Source organism: Thamnophis elegans, chromosome 5 (genome assembly GCF_009769535.1).
Source record: "Thamnophis elegans isolate rThaEle1 chromosome 5, rThaEle1.pri, whole genome shotgun sequence".
In the NCBI taxonomy this organism is placed as follows: Eukaryota; Metazoa; Chordata; class Lepidosauria; order Squamata; family Colubridae; genus Thamnophis; species Thamnophis elegans.
The window spans coordinates 21631682-21652098 of NC_045545.1; the positions used below are offsets into that span (position 1 = coordinate 21631682).

A 20417-nucleotide genomic window follows, 5' to 3' on the forward strand; every position below is an offset into this window, starting at 1 on the left:
GTCAAGGACTACCTGTACTTGCTTGATTCCCACCTCCTTGCCTTTGTGGTTTTGAAATTAATTCAAGGAACTGATGATTGTAGATATCAAACATTCTGCAATCTTATATTAACTCCAAAAAGTTATAAGGAATTAAAACCTACTGCAAAAGACTGCATTAGTTCCTCTGCTAATATACCTTAAGACAGAGTTTGGAGAGATCACTTTGGGCACTCAAAGTTGAATCATGCAAGATTATTTTCTTAAAATGCGAAAAGGAAATGAAAATGATATTATCTATATAAATATAACTTAAAACTTGATTTGTTCTCCATAGAAGTTCTACAATTAGAAAAGCAAAATAAAGGACTCAAAATCAGATTTGTTCATTTATTGAAGAAAATGATACAAAGGTACATAATTCTGTGTGGCAAAAGTATATAAACCTCACTCTCATTTGATGGTGAAATTAGTCAGGTGTTTCAATTAATGAGATTATAATGAAGTGTGAGTGGGAGATCCTGCCTTAGTTCAAGAGCAGATTCAGGGTCTTTACTATCAAAAGTGAGTTTTTCACGACACAGGTATACAGAATTGTATCACAGCTGGAAGAAAGATTTCTGAGGATCTCTGAAAAACAGCTGCTCACACTCAGCCTGGAAAAGGTGACAAAACTATTTTTGAAGAATTTGGACTCTCATCACTGCACTATTAGGCAAACTGAGTACAAAGGGAGTACATTCAAAACCACTGTTACGCTCTCCACCATACCTTCATCCTATTCTGAAAGGGGGGAAAGTATGTCATCTGAAAATCGGTGTCTCCATTGTGTTTCTTACTTTGGCTCCACATTAAAGTCTGCAGTGTTGCTGCCTTCATAACAATAGTAGTTATTGCAGCTATTGGAATACCGATTATGGCTTCATTGGTAGGGCAGACAAACAGCCAATACAAAGAGGGAAAGTGAACAATCTGCACTTAGCCTGGGCTTTTCAGATCTGGATGACAATAAATGTGGTGTACTGCTTTCTGATCAAAAGAATGAACAAGGTTCACATTCCCCAGATTGAACCCCAACTAAGGGAAGGAAAAGCTATACAAGAGGTATCTCCAGCAGCAACAGCTATTCCCCCCCTCCATGGCCAAATGCAATAGATGGGAGATAATACTGTACAACAAATGTTCAATCAGATTTTCTGGCATTTCCCCAAAGAAAACGACAATTTTCCAAATAACCTTAATCCAGCATAGATTGTTGCGCTAATGTCCTCAGTGAATAGGAAGCAGGCTTTTCCAGACTAGAGGCAAAGAGGCTTTATAAGTAAATACTTTCAGTGCTTGTATAGCTCTGCAAACATAACTTAGGCATATAAATATTAGTCTTCCTGATATAAATCTAATATTATTTTAATAGATTTCCACTGGTATGATGGAGGTTTCTTTCACTTCTCTCAAAAATAAATGAGGACCCTTAAAGTAGGTCTAGGGGTTGTGAAGGGTGGGAGAAGAGAGAGGAAAAAAAGAACATTAGCAAATAATGTTTTATTGGGGAAATAAAATCAAGCTCACAGCCCAACAATGTTTTTTTAAACCTTTTCATTTGGTTTTGCTATTTAAATAAACTTCATCTCTTTGGGGGAAGACAGGTTAACATACTTCAGCACACATAAGGATTAACATGAATCAGATGTCTCAGTTTCAATACCAAAATAACTATATACACCAATTATAATAAAAAGGTCATATTTAGGCATATATAATTTTGGTTTACTGGTAATTTGAAAATACAGCTCAAGAATACTGTAAATATAAAATTATTAGGGGAAAATTGCATTGCATGGCTATGTTTATCATATTTGAGTATAGATCAGGGGTGTCAAACTCATGTCATCATGTATCACAACTCCCACAAAATGGTGGGTGTGGCCAGTGCGTGACGCATCTGGCCTGCACCCCACGAGTTTGACGCCTCTGGTATAGATAGTCCTTCCAACAGCAATTGCGACAGGAGTTTGCGTTCTCAAGAGATGTGATGTGAGGGGGTGCATAAAGGATGCTGCATGAGTCAGGGACAGTATGTGAGAGGTGTCATGAGGGTTGCTGAGGGTGCACAAAGTGCCAATCAGGTCAGCAGGTATGCACAGGGGTACGAATCAGAGGGTGAGTTACTAATGCGAAGTAAGTGCAGAGAGGCTGGAAGACTGTGTGATAGGAAACACTTAGATCAGCAACTTACAATCTTTCCTTCTAGCTTCCCCATTGGCCTGGGGGAGCTAGCAGGAAATATTGCAAGTGGCAATAGTGATTGTAGGATGCATGCCAACTGGCTGTAAGTGTGAATTGGTTGTCAAACACCCAGATTGCAATCACATGACTAGCAGGGTGCTAGGATGACCAGAACTCCAAGAACTAGTTGTAACCATCATTCGTTAACTGTAACTGTAACTTGGAATTGTTGACTGGTCATTTAAGGCACCATTTTCTCTCTCCTTCTTACAACATCCTCAAAATTTTATCCTAGAGAATTGAAGTAACACTCCAAACAGTGGCATTAAGGCATGGGAAAGGCAATTGAATAAAAAACATTTTTTGCATCTTTCAGCAAGGAACTTTAATTAAATTTCATTCTGCTCTGTGAAACAAAAATAGCTCTTCTTTATGAATCCAACTGCAGGCAATAAAACTAATTTATCTACAAAAATATTTTAATGTAGTCAATATGTAATATGTAGTAATGCTGTAATACATATCTAACAATATCTAATTCACATATGGCTCCCAGACTTCAATTTGGTATGAAATTCTTCATCTAATTTAGGTCAGTGACCTGTTCAATTACAAAACTCCAAGGCACTTTAAATACACTATAGAGATTTCAAAGAACAGCGATAACCATATTCAGATAAAGCTGAACAAAAATGTGAAATCTCTTGAATAGTTCTAGAAATTAAGTGACTGGATTTTTCATATATTAGGTCTTGACAATACATTGTTGCATGCCATTTTTGTCCCATATTAAAAGTAAAACACCAGGAGAAAAAAGCCCAACATTTGTAAATCAAGCTAATGTACATCAGGGACATTCTCAAGCTTTAAACTTGCCAATATGTTCACGAGCTATAATTATTCTCTGAATTTGAGCTGTTCCTTCATAAATCTGAAAAGAGAATATATATGATAGTGTGTCAAGTCAATTTAAAATAGGATTACGATAGACAAAATGTTCATGAAAACAGTGTATCTTAAATTATGAGAGAACAAAAATCTAAACTTAACTGATAGTCCACAGAGCTACTTTTGATTAAGCCTGAACCTAGGGCTACTAGGATGTTTGTCTTTTACTGCTGAATAATAGGCTACCATGGAACATTGTGCTTAAAATCCCTACTGTGTATAAAATTATTTAAATTTAATTAGTTATTGTCTAACGTGAAAATATGTAACAAGCAGGTAAGATGAAATCTGCACCTGTATATTTAAAAACTGCATTGCTACATTTTATAGAAACTATTATTAAACAAAACACCACAATGCCTCCTCAAAGCAAAACAAAACACAGGAAGAAAAATAGTCACCAAGAAGTGGTGTATTTAAGTCAGAAACAGCAATGTTATATGCTCCAACTTGGAAATACATACAGGTAGTCCTTAGTTAGCAAGTGACCTTTTTAATGACTGTCTCAAGTTATGGTGACACTTAAAAAGTAACTTTACAATTGGTCCTTGAATTTGCAATTGACGTTATTCCCGCGGTCACTACTTGAGTGCTTTGCAACTGGTACACATTTTACAACCATTGCAGTGTTTCATAGCTATGTGCTTAACAACCATGTTGCATAATGATGGAGTTGCCAGTCTCAATTGTGGTCATTAAGTAAGGATTACCTATATTACTGAATGAGATAAGATTACTTTCCAGCAACTCTTTTGGGACCAGAAGTGAGTACTACAAAAGGACATATTTTCAAGCTAAACTCTTTACACTTTTCTCCATATAAAAACTGACTTTTCTTTATTCCCTGGTGGCGCAGTGGTTAGAATGCAGTACTGCAGGCTACTAATGCTGACTGCCGGCTGCCATCAGTTCGGCAATTCGAGTCCCACCGGCTCAAGGTTGACTCAGCCTTCCATCCTCCCACGGTCAGTAAAATGAAGAATCTGATTGTTGGGGCAAAATGCTGATTCCATAAACCGTTTAGAGATGGCTTAAAGTACTGTGAAGAGTTATGTAAGTCTAAGTGTTATTGCTATTCAGTGCTATGATAAAATCTGTTGTATTACTAAATCTACAATTAGTTAATAGAAACAAGAAAAAACATTCTGACTAATTAAAAAGAATAAAAAGCATATTAAACATTCAATTAAAAATAATATTATATCCTTTTAGAGAGCAATAGAAGAGCTGCCATGAGTCCTGTCAATACAGAGTGGTTACATGCGAATCAACCAAAAAAGGCACATTTCCTTTAGCATTATATAAATGTAAATTTAGCTGAAATATACTAATGGTATTGACTACTTACCTGGTATATTTTTGCATCCCTCATTAGTTTTTCTACTGGATATTCACTATTGAATCCATTTCCTCCAAAAATTTGGACAGCATCAGCAGCTACTTGATTTGCAATATCTCCCGCATATGCCTTTGCTATGGAGGCATAATAGGTATTTCTACGACCAACATCTACCTCCCATGCTGCCCTCTGGTAGGCCAGGCGAGACAGTTCCACTTTCAGTGCCATTTCGGCCAACATGAAGGACACTGCTTGGTGCTGGAATTGTTTGAGGGAAGAGGAAAAAGTTAGTGTTGAAAATTTAACTTCCAAATATGCAATGGTAGTATGTATTTAAACAGTATACTCAATTCAGTCTTATTTATTTATTATATGTCACTCTGCGACTCTGGACAGTAGACTTCATGTGTTCTAGATTCTCAATAAACTCTTTGCTGATAGAAGAGAATATTTGTAGCTCGGTGCTCTCTGAGCTTTTATTGCAGTTATTTCATTCACAACTAGAGTAAGCTAGCACTGATGTTACCTAGTTGGGTAATGAAATGTCTGCAAGAAAACAACCAAGTTCAAGGGCACCAAGGACTCCACAAGAAAGTCCTTAAATGGCTTATTGTTCAATATGCATAAAACCAGTGGTGGGTTCCAGATCCCATTGCAACCGCTACGGTTGCAACGGGGCCCGGCGGTCTCCACATGAATGCGCATGGGGCCCGCGCACACGGGTCTTACCCTCCAGCAACGCGTCCGCAAGCCTCGGCAACGTTCCAGTTGCTCGGTGGAGTATGTGCCATATGAATGCGCGGAAGCCCCGAAGGCTTTAAAGATGGGTAAGGAGTGGTGGCGGGCCCTCCAGAGCACAGTACTGGAACCGTACCCAGTGCTTCGGGCAGACTCCGGTACACCTGTACCAGGGCGTACCGCCTGCAACCCACAACTGCATAAAATATATGTTGGTAAACAGCGAGCACAATAGAAATATAAGTGACTCTGTAAAGGGGTAAGATGTATGCTTCTTTCTGGGTTGTTGCATTGCAATGCTCGCCACCCTTAACCATTGGCCCATGGTTTCTGGAGACCAACAATTTACCTACCACTATTTTAGATGGAACATATGATGTAACATATGGCAATATCAGCAGTACGTATACTAGCCTAGCAATGTAAGTAAGAAGTGAAGCTATTTTTAAATTTCTTACACCACGCAAGATTCTCTTTATCTACAGTAAGTGGAGTCTGGTAAAGCAAACTGTATATTTTGTGATTGTGATTGAATATTTTGTTATTGTTATTATTTTCTTAATATTTTGTTATTGTGATATTATTGTGACTTTAATGTGACATTTGCATTATTGAAAATTTCCAAAGTCTCTACAAGCACTCTGTGAAAAAAATATTTTAAATTCCTACAAACTGCAAAAATTCAAAAATGTGCTTCCATTAGCAGAAACAAGTTTCGCTGAATGGTATGATTCTTCCTTGTTAACTCTTTACACCAGCGTTCCCAATACTGACTGGGGAATTCTGGGAGTTCAAATCCACATAGCTTAAAGTTGAGGAAAAATTGCTATATCTATTCTTAAAATCCATAAGATGATACAAGATGAGCAACAGGCCAAGAAAAAGGGAAGTAATTGAGCTTAAATTTATTAATGGAGTATTTGATTTCATACCATATTACATCTGTAGCTGGAATTCCACATACCTCTGCAATGGCTTTCCCAAAGGTTTTTCTTTCCATAGCATATTTTGTAGCTTCATCCAAAGCTCTCTGTGCTAATCCAACAGCACCAGCTGCTACCTGTAGATCAATACTAAATATTACAAAGCAGAAGTTCTACAATTCAAATTCCTCTTTCAAATGTTGCATACTTACTGGAGGCCTTGTTTTATCAAAAGCTCCCATGGCAATTTTAAATCCAGCTCCTTCACCAATAAGTACATTTTCTTTGGGTATTCTTACATCCTCAAAAACAATCCCTCTAGTATCTGAACAGCGCTGGCCCATGTTAAGTTCCTGAAAAGGAATTTTATATGATAAATAATTACTATTATAACTTTATTTTTAATTCAACAAAACTGAAGTAGATTAATCAGAAAACTAAGGTTAAAACCGGTTCCTCCCACTGTTTATTTGTTCTTACACATATATTAAAAATAAATTCAATAAAGTTTTTTTAGAAATCAGATTTGGGCCTATATTTGGTGGCAATGTTACAAAGCTGAACAATTTCAGAAAATGGTTTATAACAGAATGGAACAAATGCTAAAAGTCTGATTTCTTTTCCAATTACTATTTTTATTACATCTCACTACATTCCAACAAAGAATATCCAATTAGCTTTATACAAGATAACTACTGCAAGAATACTTTATACATTTTATTATATATATTTTATAGCCAATGATTTCTTAACTACTAAGAAGAGCCAATACCAAATCTTCAAATTAGCATTAAGATGTTCCACTTCTACCTTTCTTCCAATCTGTATTCCAGGGCTGTCAGCTTCCACAATAAATCCAGTAAAAGCTTTACTTGCAGGAGCTTTTGGATCAGGATTGGAACGTGCCAATAAAAAATACCTAGTTGGAACATAATAAAAGCACAATATTTACAAATGTGCTCACGGACCATCAGAAACTATTAACTCTCTTGTAGCTTTCTTATAGCATATAAAATACTGATCACATATTCTTCATGAAGAGAGAGAACAGTCTTCTAGCACAATCCTTTGTTTTTATTCAGACATATGCCCCAATAAATTCAGTAGATCTTAATATGATTTTGATTCTAAATTTCAATTCATACATAAAACTAGACATGTCAGTATTATACACTGATTCTGGGTGAAGGAAGGACTTCGCCTCTACAAATTTATCTTCTTTTTAGCCCACGCTCATCTACTGAATTCTTCTTCTTTTTTCTAAAGAAATTAATGATATGATTTAGAATGAGGAAAATAATACTATTGGCCAAATAAATGGGATAAAAATTGGTATGTAATAATAACACACCATTCAGGTCCAAACATTGTATTGCTTGGTTATAGAATGATACAAGTGTGATACAAGAATGAAAATACTGTTGAAAAATTGTTTTTGCACATTTAAATGTTTATATCTAAATTATGACCAACACTTAAAATATGAAGCTATAGTAGGATCCTCTATGCATCTCCTAAAAAAATGTTAGGGACATACTTTATAACTGAGCCTTATTTAAGTAGCTTAAATAAATTGCTATACCAATTAGCTTTGCCACCATTGGTGATCCACATTTTTTGTCCATTAATAATATATTCATCTCCTTTCCTTTCAGCTCTTGTCTTTATACTTGCTACATCAGAGCCTGCACCAGGTTCTGTTACACAATATGCCTTAAAGAAGAAAATATAAAACATCAAATTAAAAACTATACAGTACTACATGTACTAAAATGTGAAAAAATAAACATTAAATCCGGCCATTCTACATGAACATGATACAAAATCATCAGTAATTTGGTTAACTTTCATTATAACTGAATAACTTAAAATTATGAAAACATTAAAATTGTGGAGAACTACTGAGAATATGAAGAAATCCTAATGAAACATCACTGTTTTATTGCTAAATGTTTATATTGCTTTATTCATCACAAAGATTGATACCAATTAATATTTAAATTCTTGAGCATATGCAGAATAATCTTATTAAATGAACTCTTTCTATATATTCCTCAACCAAGACCACAAACTGACTATTTATTTTAACACTACCCCATCCAATTTTAGACATTACTGAGACAATGACATTGCTGTTTATTTAGGTTACTACTGTAGTGAATTCTGTAGTTATTATAGCAAGGTGTAACTTCATGTTCACAAATATTTTTATTACTATTAAGTTATGTTGTTAAAGTTCAAATGTATTACTCTGAATAATAACATAATATAACATACTAGGACGTAAGTATAACATAACATCACATCACATAATATACTTTTGTAGATTTCTTTCATGACGGAAATCAAAATACCATTCTATCAATATTCCAAAAACACTTACACACATTAGGGGCTCTTCAGTCATTCTTCCTAAATATTTTTTCTGCTGTTGCTCATTTCCACCAATTATGACTGGCATTTGCTGTAACAAAAAAGTTTATTGTTTAATATGGGAAGACAGAGCCTAATACCAATTAAAATAACGTTAAATAATGTAAATAATAAGTAAAATTAAAGCAAACACTTACACCTAGGGAATTTGCCTCAATAGCTGTCTGAACTCCTGTACATCCATAAGCCAATTCTTCAGTAATAAGGCAGGCATCAAAAGTGTCAAGGCCAAGGCCACCTACAAAAATTGTTTCGGATAAATAATATTCCACACAAATAAATGTTATGTCAAGTTAATTATTTAATGTTCTATTGCACCCCCTCCTGATTTAGTGATGCAAGACATTCCAGCAACTTAGGCAAAAGGGCTGCTAAATGAACAACTGACAAGGGGAGAAAGAGAGAGAGAAAAAATTCCTGGTTGTTGCTCCTCATTCAGATAGTTACTCTGTGTGTAATCCATTACCCTCCCCCCTTTTTGCCCCCTTGCAGAATGGAGAAATTGCTTAACCAAGCTATCTTTTCCTGAGCTGTTTTTCCTTGAAGCCCAGCACTTCCCTAAAATGGTTAACAAGCTCAACTCTGACTTTAATTAGTTGATTAGAACTCTTACTGTTGCCTAAAACTCACTAGACATTAATCAGTTTCACATCGAAGCCTTTTGTTGTCAAGTTATGAAATTTGATCATAAATGTGTACATTGAGCAAAAAATGATCTTTATTACTATTTATGTATTTGTAAAGATAATACAGGAAACAGTTTGAGATCAACAGAATATCACTCAATTAAGTCAATTCAACATGTTTACATATCATCTGTAGCATGTCATATAACACCTCTATAAAACACTTATCTCATATATTCAAAATCAGATTGGATTGTAATATCCTTAGTGTTATTGCTTATACATGTATTTCACTGTTTATTTGGTTCTATAGCTTATGAAGTACTTTACTTACCACAACTTTCTGGTATGTGTGTATTCATCAAGCCAAGCTCCCATGCCCTTTTAATGAGAGGAACAGGATACTAAAAAGGAAACAGACACAAAAAATATCATGCAGAGCTCCTCTGCTGAAGAGTTTTATTCACTGAAATTTTAAACATGGTATTCTCCTATTTATTGTATATCTACCTCTCCAGTTACGTCATAGTGAGAAGCAACAGGTATGATTTCTTCTCTAGCAAATTTACGAGCTGTAGCTTGAAATTCCTTCTGTTCATCAGTAAGTTCTAGAAAACAAAAGATTTCAAGTTTCTAGATATGCATAAAAAATTAAAAGGGCATAACATACTGTATTTTTCAGAGTATAAGATGCATCTCTACCCTCCTAAAAGTGTGGAAATGTTGGTGCGTCTTATACACCAAATACAGCCATTTTTGGCTTCCTGAAGCCCCACCTCTACATCCCATTTTTGTAAAAAATGGGCGAAAAACGGGAGTGTTTTTGCCTTTCCTCTCCCCCCAGAAGTAATCTGCAGGCTTCAGCAGGGCTGGGGGAAGGGAAAAATGTTTTGGAGAAAAACAGGGGCATTTTTGCCTTACCCTAGCCCTACTGAAGCCTGCAGAGTGCTCTAGAGTGCTCCTGGGAGCCAGGGAAGACAAAAACTTTTTTTTTCTTACTTACCTCTTCGAAATCTTGGTGAGTCTTATACACCGGTCCGAAAAGTACGCTATTAAAAATACGCTTATAGTCCGAAAAATACGCTATTTATTTATTTGATTTTTTTAAAGCCTATATTTATTATTTTAGAAATAATTCAAGATAACAAATATACATAATACTAATTTCTTCTACTTTCCCCAAAACAATAGCCTGAGCTGAGAGAGAGCAGTTGGCCCAAGATCACCCCACTGGTTTTATGCCTAAACTAGGACTAGAATTGGGAAAATGTGCAGACTAAGCTACATGAAATACTTTCTTCACTATTATCCTTAACTATATGCATCCCATATCCCATCCACTAACATATACATTTACTATTCTTCTTCACCCACAAATATCAATCCAAAACTTTATCATGTGTAAACCACATATATGGAAATATATATGATCCAATGTTCAACCTTAAAGGAACATATGTTAGAAGTCTGCCCTAAATACCAGTAGTAATTGTCCAAAAACCAAGTATCGTTTTGAAGTATTTCAAGTAATTCAGGAAATTATTATCTTTCATTACAAATGGCTTCCACTCAATCTAGAAACTGAAAATGCTTCTTAACAAGCTGCAGCACATTAAGGAATGCAGGTGAATACAATGTCAAAAAAGGAATACATTTCAGCCTTAATTCATCATAGTTTATCCTAGGTCCTAGGCTGATGTATTCTTTTCTTCCTAGGTCCTAGGCTGATGTATTTTCATAAGAAAAAAGTGGATGTATCAGAACATGGCTGCATATGTTCATATAGTATATACCAAATATGCTCACAAAGCTGTGGTGGGATTCAAATTTTTTTACTACAGGTACTGTGGGTGTGGCTTGGTGGGTGTGGCAGGGGAAGGATACTGTAAAATCTCCATTCCCTCCCCACTCCAGGGAAGGTTACAGCAAAATCCACATTTCCTCCCAGTCATCTGGAACTTGGGAGGCAGAGAACCCTTGGAGGTAGGGCCAGTCAGAGGTGGTATTTACCGGTTCTCCGAACTACTCAAAATTTCCACTACTGGTTCTCCAGAACTGATCAGAACCTGCTGAATACCACCTCTGTCACAAAGTACATAGCAATGACAAAATGAATCAATTTATATTTATACTAGAAGCTGCCAATTCAGGGCCTTTACGTGAAGCATTATGCTCAGGGGTGGGTTCCGGCAGAGACTGCTGCCGGTTCGCTCAGGGACATGCCACGTGTGTGCTTGTTGCGCACTGCATGTGCAAGCGTAGTACAATTAAAATTGCTCTGTGCATGCGCAAAAAACAAGATGGTGGCATTTACGGCACTGCCGAGAACCAGTTCGGGGGTGTGACAGGCCTGATCACTGCTAGTTCCAGCGACCCAGGCAGCCAAGCTACTACCGGTTCATCTGAACCGGTAGGAACCCACCACTGATTATGGAGTATTTTTACATACCAAAGCTGTAGCCAGCGGCAGATTTGCTTTTGGGTGATGTTGCGGTAGCATGACTGGATTGTGCTCTCAAGCCACAAGCAACAATGCTTCGCCCAACCTGAAATTTAATGTAGAAAAAGAACCAAGTGTCACAGAAGCTTTCAATAAATGTTCCAAACTTTATTAACACTTTATGTTTTAATAAACTTTTATGTTTCTTATGCATAAACATTGCAAGGATACAGAGCCCAACACATTTAACGAAATATCATTTTTATCCCAGAGATGGTTAAAAAATTTCATATGCCAATTATTAAACTTATAAATAATATGAGTACAATCTAAAGTTTAAAAAAAGAATATAGGAATAATATTTGTTTTACTGTTATAAAGAGAACAAAATGTTACTGTTTACTGCTGTCTAACAAAATGAAGCGTTCTTTAAAATACAGTGGTTTCTTTATCTACAATGTACACTGTAACAGCCACTATGTAGGCCAGACAAGCAGAAGACTAGCCAAGAACACCAACTGGCAAATAAAAGACATGATGCAAAGACCTTAATTCATAACCATGGGTAGAAATAGACTAACTAAATCCAAAAATGCCAGAGGATTATTGGAAACTTGGCATATAAACAAATCAGCCTTCCATACAGGTCGTTCTCAACTTACGACCATTTGTTTAGCGACCCTTCAAAGTTATGACAATGGTGAAAAAAGTAACTTACGACTAGTCCTTGAACTTATGATTGTCACAGTATCCCACATGATCATGATTTGGATGCTTGACAACCGGCATGTATTTATTATGATCACCACTTGCAACCTTCGCAGCTGGCTTCCAAGAAGGAAAATCAATGTGGGAAGCCAAATTCTCTTAACGGCATAATTCGCTTAATAACTGACTCACTTAATGATCGCATTGGTTAGTGACAGAAGTTCCCAATTGTGATTGTACGTTGAGGAATTTCTGTAGATACATAAAGCACATTTACATACCATTCTAAAGAGATAATTAAAAGAAGCTAAGAAGGAAACAAAAATAACACATCTTCTCCAGCAACCAACATCCAGATAAACAAGGATTTATACCAAACAAAGAAGCAGAAAACAATTCCCTAAGGAACTACCAAGGAGAAAACTACACCGCCATCAATATCTACAAGGCAAGCTAGTGTATATAAACAAGGAATAAACACCACACTCACTAGCACTAATGTTATCTCATATTATTCTTCATTGCAATCAGTAATGAAATATCTGCAAGCAAACAACCAAGCTCAGAGAGCACCAAGGACTCCAAATACTGGTTTTTTTAAAAAATTGTTTTTGATGGTTCACAGTAGTTATAGTCACTTTGTTTGTAACTGTGACCCTTCAAAGTCAATGTTTTAGTAATTATTGTTTCATAGTATATGCATATTCTATATATTTCACTTAGTAATTTAAAGTCAATAGATAAGACTTAACATGAAAACGTTTTTGTGCTAATGCTAAAAAGGGGAGGAAGACAGTCTTAAACAAGTTGCAGTTACACAATAGTTAATGCAAATAAGAAAGGAATTAAAAAAAAAAACCAAACAGAAAAATTGCTAAGAAAGAATCCTTAAAAAGAGTGAAATTTATATAAAAAGGTTCCTTCAGTTATGATAAATCAACATAAGAAACTGCAATAATACTATTTTAAGGTTATAAGAGTTACTTGACAGTGAGATGGGCAGCATAGAAATTAAATAAATAAAAATAGAAATTATTTTATTAAGAATCAAATGGAAAGAAAAAATGCAAATGAAATCTCAGATATAGGAGCTATGGTGACAGTGGTTAGAATGCACCATTGCAGGCTGACTCTGCCTGCTACCAGGAATTTGATCCTGACCAGCTGAAGGTAGACTCAACTTTTCATTCTTCCGAGGTCGATAAAATGAAGACCCAGATTGTTGAGTGCAATATGCTGACTCTGTAAACCACTTAGAGCGTGCTATGAAGCGTGCTATAAATCTAAGTGCTATTGTTCTAAGTGCTATATAAATAAAGCAAAAACAATAATTTAATGAACAAAAAATTAATTACATTAACTCACAGCTTGCAATAAAGATTGCAAAATGATGCTATAATTTTAGATGAACAAAATAATTTGGGGAAAATAACTATTACCCCTTACATATTAAATATGAAATAATACTTTTAGGCATGATGTCTGAAATGTTCATAAGAATGAAGGAACTCAACACAAGGTCAAGTGCATTAGTTTAGACCAGAAATCTTTTTATATCAGCAACCAAAGGCTCACTTTTGCATTTTTGGCAGCTTGGAAGTAACCAATTTCATCCCCTAAGACTACAAAACCTTTCCCAAAATTGATTGAATTAATTTTCTCTGGATAGACAGCTAAGTAGAAATGTGCAAGACTGCATGAACTTAAATTCACATCTTGTCTTTTGAACCCAGCTTTGGTATATAAACTGTAAATTAAATGGCAAGTGAAGGACATACCCAAACCACTCAAGTTAATGTACAATTAACTCAATAAAAAATGAGCACACATAAGCAAAGAGAAGCTGAACAACAAAAATAGGTCTTATAAAAAATAGCTGCAAATAACTCCCTGGAACATCTAAAGTATAATATTAACTAGAAAGCAAAAACTTTTTGTTAATTACTTTTTACTGGTTACCAAAATCATTTATATTTGTGATTTTATATTTTGTTTAGCAGACCTTTGATCTTGTTTTGCAAGACTTGGAATGATTTCTTGTGGCATTTTTTTTAAAAAAGTGGATTGCTCATAAGTGTCACCTTATTCCATTACTATCACAATAGTTTTTGTTTGGACCATTCTATTGTGGCTTATTCCATATTCCAATTTTCCTTATGGTAAATAACTTATTTTCCAAATTCCTAGTAATTGTTTTGTTTCCCATATCTTTGAAAATTTGCATAGAAGTAAACAAAGACCAAAAAAATTACCTGATCCCTGGTAAAAATTACTTGATCCTGATCTAATTTCCTGGGACTTCCTAGGAGAAAATTGAGTCATGCAACAGGAATGTTGCCATTAATATACTAATTACATTATGTCCTACTTTTACAACCTTGAGATTTTAGCCTATATTTAACATACATATCATCATGCCAAATGATTGATGATTCTTCATATTATATTAGCATCAGTACTGACTGCCATAAACTGTAAGAACTTTCAAATTATATACGATAAGTATTGCAAATAATTTCTAGAAAAATATTTTATATAAGTTTTCAATGATCTCCCTTGTTATAATATATATTTGTCGTTTATATTTTCAAACACCACAAACAATCTGTATTAAATGATAAAATAATGCAACATTGATGTTACACACAAGAAAAAACTTTGTACAGCATATCACAGAACCAAAATTAAAAATGAACTTTTTAAATAAGATCCTAAAAACACTTTGAATTTTACCAGGGATCGGGTAATTTTTTTGATGTGGAAATATATATTTTAAATAAAGCAAGAGACCTTTATAATTCTGAGACTAAGTTTCTGACCTGGATTAATTTCACACATACTAGAAAGTAACAGAAGACCATGGCAAACAATACTTTTTGCTGTGCCAACAGACTTGGCCTACCTGCTTTGAAAAGTCCACCTTATATGTTTAAGTTTAAAAGAAAGCATGAAAGTTTTGGAAAAAAACCAAGCAAAAACAACGGGAGTGATTTTGGAGTCACTTTACCCGGGTGGACAGAAGGGAGGCGACAGATAGGCGACCTTTGACATACTTTGATACCATATCCCGTAATTTTGCAAATAATAACAATATACCCAGATCTCCCCCCTCCCCCAATTGATTGTCATCTTGCGGGCTGCAGCCGACTTTTGGCGACCCTCCTCTTCAATCCCTGGACTTTTCCTCTGGCAGGGACAATCCAAGCCTGTTCTAACCCGGAGACACCCTCCAGCACGGCAGAGGAAAGTCAGATCGAACCGAAGTCCTCCTCTCCCCCCGCCCCGCGATGGTTTCCGCGTCCCCTAAAACCCCCTTCCCCTCTTGGCCAGCTTTCTCCTTACCCGACAGGCTCTCACAGCAGCCATGACAAAGCCTTTTTTTCTCTCTTCCTCACCAAACTTGACAAGGCCACCGCTGAACTTCGCACCGATTCACACCGAGCCTAGACCCGCCTCCTAGGAGAGAGGAGAGATTGGCCCTTCCGGAGGCGGAGAACAGAAGCGGGAAGATGAAGAAGGCTGGCTGGTGCGGCGGCGGCTGTTGAAGGGTTTGCCTTGGTGGTGAACTGCGAGGGAATCGGTCTCGTTTTCAGCGCCGCGGGATGCGCGGATCCAAAAGTGAGGGGTTAGTTTGTGGTTCGGTTCCCTGGTCCAGGCCAAATGATTAAAGCATGAGGAAGCGTGTCTAGAAACCCGGCTTTGTCTTAGTTTTTATAGTTTCACGGCAACAGTGGCATGCATTCGAAAGGCGATCGGAAGGAAGGAAGGGAGGGAGGGAGGAACGAACGAACGAACATTGGGAAGCATTCGAACATCGATTGGAAAGAAGGATTCGATGCATTAGTCGTGTGAAGTTCTTGCATTTGGACTGACTACACTTTATGCCAATCCGCGATAATTTGTTTGTCATGGGCTCCCATTGCTGCAATTTTGCTGAACTAGTCCAAAGGCTTCCTTCTGCCACCGGGCTAAGGTACGGTAAAATGTAGTTTGGGTTGGGATTTATTGTGGGAACCAATAAATTGTCAATAAATTTAGCCAATAAATTGTTTCTTAGGCCACAAAGAATTGAACCTAGTTAGGTGGCTCTTACTTGATAAACCATGATTAAATCACAGCTTAATGGGATGTTGAAACCCTGTTGGAATCCTGTAGTACCTAGAAGGGGAACATAGGCACTTACTATTTAATTTACTTATTTAATTTAAATAGCCGCCCATGTCACTTGCATGTGACTCTTTCACAATGTGCATAATTAAAAAGCACTAAATGCTCAGTGTAATTTTTTCATTAAACAGTAAACTACAATTACAAAAGACAGAGAATAGTGCAAACTTATACTAGCCATTTAAAGGGCTCCATGGGATCCCCAGGCGTAATACCTAAGCCATGTTGGGACCAGCCCGGGGGTGGTGGTGGCGGTGGTGGAATAATGTACCAAGGCAGAAAAAGGTCTCATCTTGGGCATGAAGCTCTTTGCTGAAGCGATCTGCCATATACACCTCCTGCTGAACCTGATGGGATGGATGGATGTAGTTGGGGCAAGCCGATCCCTCAAAATGTAACAAATATAACAAGTGTTCCTCAATTATGAGGAACTTCGTGCAGATGCTAAAATGATACATTTCAAAGTAGGTATATTCCTACTATGACATAGATTTTGTCATAATATCTGTGTTTGTACAACATGCTTACCAATGCTTAATTTAGTCAAGATTTATTGTTTTCTGTATTGTGGATTTCTTAGAAATCTGTCTGTGTGTCTGTTTTGACATCAGCTTATATATGTTCATTCAGTGACCATTTAGAGTTACAGCAACACTGGAAAAAAAAAGAACATATGACCAGTCCTCAAAAATCCAGTCTCAGTACCCATGTAATCACGTTAACACAATCTGATGCAGGGACCTATGGTCATGTGACTGCTCCCTGCCAGTTTCTACAAGCGAAGACAAAGTCCTGCATGTGTGTGAATGTAACAATACATGTGGTAATGAAAGTCTATTATTTTGTCTTGGCTTCCCATATTTGAACTGCAGAAATCATAGCCACCACAATGAGGTCTGCATGAAATCATGCAGGCCACTGCATTTTGCACAAACTGGAGCTTCTGGATGCTTTTCAGGGGCAGCCCCATGTAGAGCACATTGCAATAGTCAAGATGGGAAGTGACAAGGACATGAGTGACCATGAATGGGAATTGTTGGTCCAGGAAAGGATGTAACTGGCGTACAACCTGTACACATAATTGGCGCACAACATAACTATCCAGTGGTTAATGGAAAAGGCAAATTCCAAAATGATGTCTATTTTTTGTTACATTGATTATACAACTGATTTTCATTTTGTAGAACACAATTAATTATTAATAGATCTTAAAACATGATTATACAGGGTCCTCTTGTCTGCCTATTGAAGAATTTTTGGGATGACTAGAAAACAAAAATGAGTAGAATGTGGAACAACTAATGTTTCATAATTGAGTATGCCAAATTGTATACTGTAACTTATGTATTTAACTTTATTTATTTAACTTATTTAACTTAAATGGAGAACATATCTCAAGAAATGTTAGATTAGATCAAATCCCCCCCCACCCCAGAAATTGGTATTCAATTTTTCAGGAAAAACATAAAAAACTTCAATTATGCTGATGGTACTTCTATAGTGGTTGGAAATGAGGAAGACCTAAGAGCTTCTTGTTGAAAGTGAATTAAAGAAGTAAAAATTATTCTGCTACAGCACTCAATACTAAAACAAAAATCTAAGATTATATCAGCAGATAATGTCAACCTAATATAATTAGGGAGTGAATAGATTGAATTAGACTAGATACAGTATATTCTTCCTAAGCTCAACAATTTATGGGTGGAGAATGTAGACATTAAATAAAGAAATACCTGGTACTTCAGAAAAATCAGTGACAAGTCTAGACAAAATGTTGAAGTGCAGACTTCAGATTGACAGCAAGGAATTTTTTTTTAAACTGATTTATCAAATAGTAATATATAGTTGTAAAGAAAAATGAAAAACCTTTCATTTCTGTGTGGTCCAAGGTATTCTCAAAAAATGTTTGAGAGTATCTTGAACCGCAAGAAGTAATTCAACAGTAGATGAAATAAATTCTGACTGCTTACTGGAAGCACGAATAATGAAGTTAACTAGATATTTTCAAGATAGTAAAAAATGCATGAGTCTTCATAGAAGATTCTGATGCTTAGAAAAAAGGTAATAAAAAGGAGGCCTACAAAAGATGAATTAGTTAAATTCTATCACCAGTGACTCTAGTATGACCTTACAAGAACTCAATCATTTGCTGACAGACCATCCTGGCAAAATCATGTTGATCAGCAGTTAAACAAGTACAACAACAAATGTTTCTTGAGGCAGTTCCAACAGTTCCTTATTGAAAGTTACACAATGGAGAAAAGAAATAAATCTGTGTCTTGAAAGCTTCTTGATCTGGAAAGTTACTGCTTTTTTATCTATCTTGGCTTTATCAAAATCTAAGGCCATGGAAAGGGCTGTGAACAGAGAACTAATAGGGATATTTATTGTGGATTGATTCTTATCTGGGTCAGAGGAACAAAAAAAATGGAATGAAAGATGAAGGGAACAAAAAAAATGTTGATTATTGAAGGTAACGTTAGATAGAATATAGAATATGGTGGAAATGGAAAGAAGAAATTTGATAAATGAATGTTCCAGAAAAATATAAAAAAGAAGAGAAAAAAGAATTAAGATATTTCAATAACACATCCCCTTCACAGTACACAACATGTTAACATGTTTTTTTAATGCTTTTTAATAAGAACAAATATAATCATCCCTTTTTCCCTCCCATTGTTATTTTGGTAACATTCATAGTAATTATTAGAATATAAGTTAAGTATAAACAGTTTTCCGGATCTCAGTGTCATGTATATATGAATTCTGTAAATTATCCATTGAATTCAATAACTTATTTCCAAGTAAGTATGTATAGAATCCCCAGTTTAAAAATGTAATATAGTTTACTTCATTCAAAATATTATTTCTACCAGTTAGATTTTAAGTAAAAAAAATTTTTAAAGTATGCCTCTTAACCTGTATCTGTTTTTCACTTAAGCTGGTAATAAAAATAATTTATCCTTTTAATATTTGCAGTTATTCATTTGACATTATTTTTCTTTTCTTTTCCATTACTAATTTCTGCGTTTTAGTTTCTATATAGAAATACATCTGGCTATCAGAATATTTAATATTTAATATGTATTTTTGTACTTTCATTTTGGTAATGAATAACATAAAACCATAATACATATTTGGCCGTTTATTATTTAACACTTTAATGAAATATTTAAATTATATTTCTGTGGAAAGAATGCCTGACAAGCCTTTCCAACAAGCATTTCTTTTGAGTCAAGTTAAAGGGGAGAAGCATATACTACTTGAAAAATTATGTGTCTAGCTTTCATTATCTCAAGTTTGCACAAGGATCCACTCCAACCTTCCCATATGCTTCTCCTCTCACTGATACTGAACTTAAGGCAGTAGCCAATCTTTTGTGGCTATTTCTGCTTCCTTTCCCTTTTGTCAACATCCTTGTTTCAAATTTCACTTTTCCTTTTATGTATTAATCAAATTAAATTATCTCAGGACCAAGCAACTCTGGGCTTTTTTGTATGATTGGAAGTTGTTGCTCCTCAACAACTTGTTGCTTTCTGTTAATGAATCCTTAATCTTCACCTCTTTCCCAATTTTGTTTTGTGTGTAGGACCATGGCCATTGTTGAAATAAGCATCCTGGTGATAAACAAGTCCACATTCAAAACAAGCCCATCAAACATTGTCATGTATTGAGAGGGTTGTCTGATAAAACAGAAAGGTATTGCCAGATTCTGAAAGAACCTTTCTGCTTTCCCGTGCATCTCTTTGAGTCTCAAACTTGCAGTCAAAACAAGCTTACTGTCCAGCTTTTCAGTAGGCATGGTGAAACAAGAGAATCCCCAAAAGGGGAAACATGCCAACAGAAGGCAACATCCAGCATCTTAAGCGGGAAATGTGCCCACGCTAATT

General features: G+C 35.8%; 1 protein-coding gene across 3 annotated transcripts; it reads right to left on the minus strand.

Moving 5' to 3' along the window:
* Positions 1-355: 355 nt before the first annotated feature.
* Positions 356-15829, minus strand: ACADM (acyl-CoA dehydrogenase medium chain). Of its 3 annotated transcripts, none has more exons than XM_032217203.1 (12): positions 15703-15828; positions 11662-11758; positions 9723-9820; positions 9547-9616; positions 8724-8824; positions 8537-8617; positions 7736-7866; positions 6964-7072; positions 6366-6506; positions 6195-6290; positions 4502-4750; positions 356-3136 (listed from the first exon to the last, which is right to left on the minus strand). In XM_032217203.1, exons 1-12 carry the CDS (start codon positions 15724-15726, stop codon positions 3065-3067), a joined length of 1269 nt encoding a protein of 422 aa, XP_032073094.1. In that variant the 5' UTR covers positions 15727-15828; the 3' UTR covers positions 356-3064. The 3 variants fall into 3 exon arrangements, with proteins under 3 accessions (XP_032073094.1, XP_032073093.1, XP_032073095.1); XM_032217202.1 differs by lacking the exon at positions 356-3136 and adding an exon at positions 3412-4192 and having other exon boundaries at positions 15703-15829; XM_032217204.1 differs by lacking the exons at positions 356-3136; positions 15703-15828 and adding exons at positions 3412-4192; positions 12371-12860.
* Between the last annotated feature and the right edge of the window lie 4588 nt (positions 15830-20417).

Coding starts and splice junctions, on each gene's coding strand:
- ACADM (XM_032217202.1), bottom strand. CDS start 15,726: ATGGCTGCTGTGAGAGCCTGTCGG. Junction 9,617..9,722: donor ACTATGACGTAACTGGAGAG/GTAGATATACAA, acceptor TTTCCTTTTTAG/TATCCTGTTCCTCTCATTAA. Junction 4,193..4,501: donor GGGATGCAAAAATATACCAG/GTAAGTAGTCAA, acceptor AACTCTTCACAG/TACTTTAAGCCATCTCTAAA.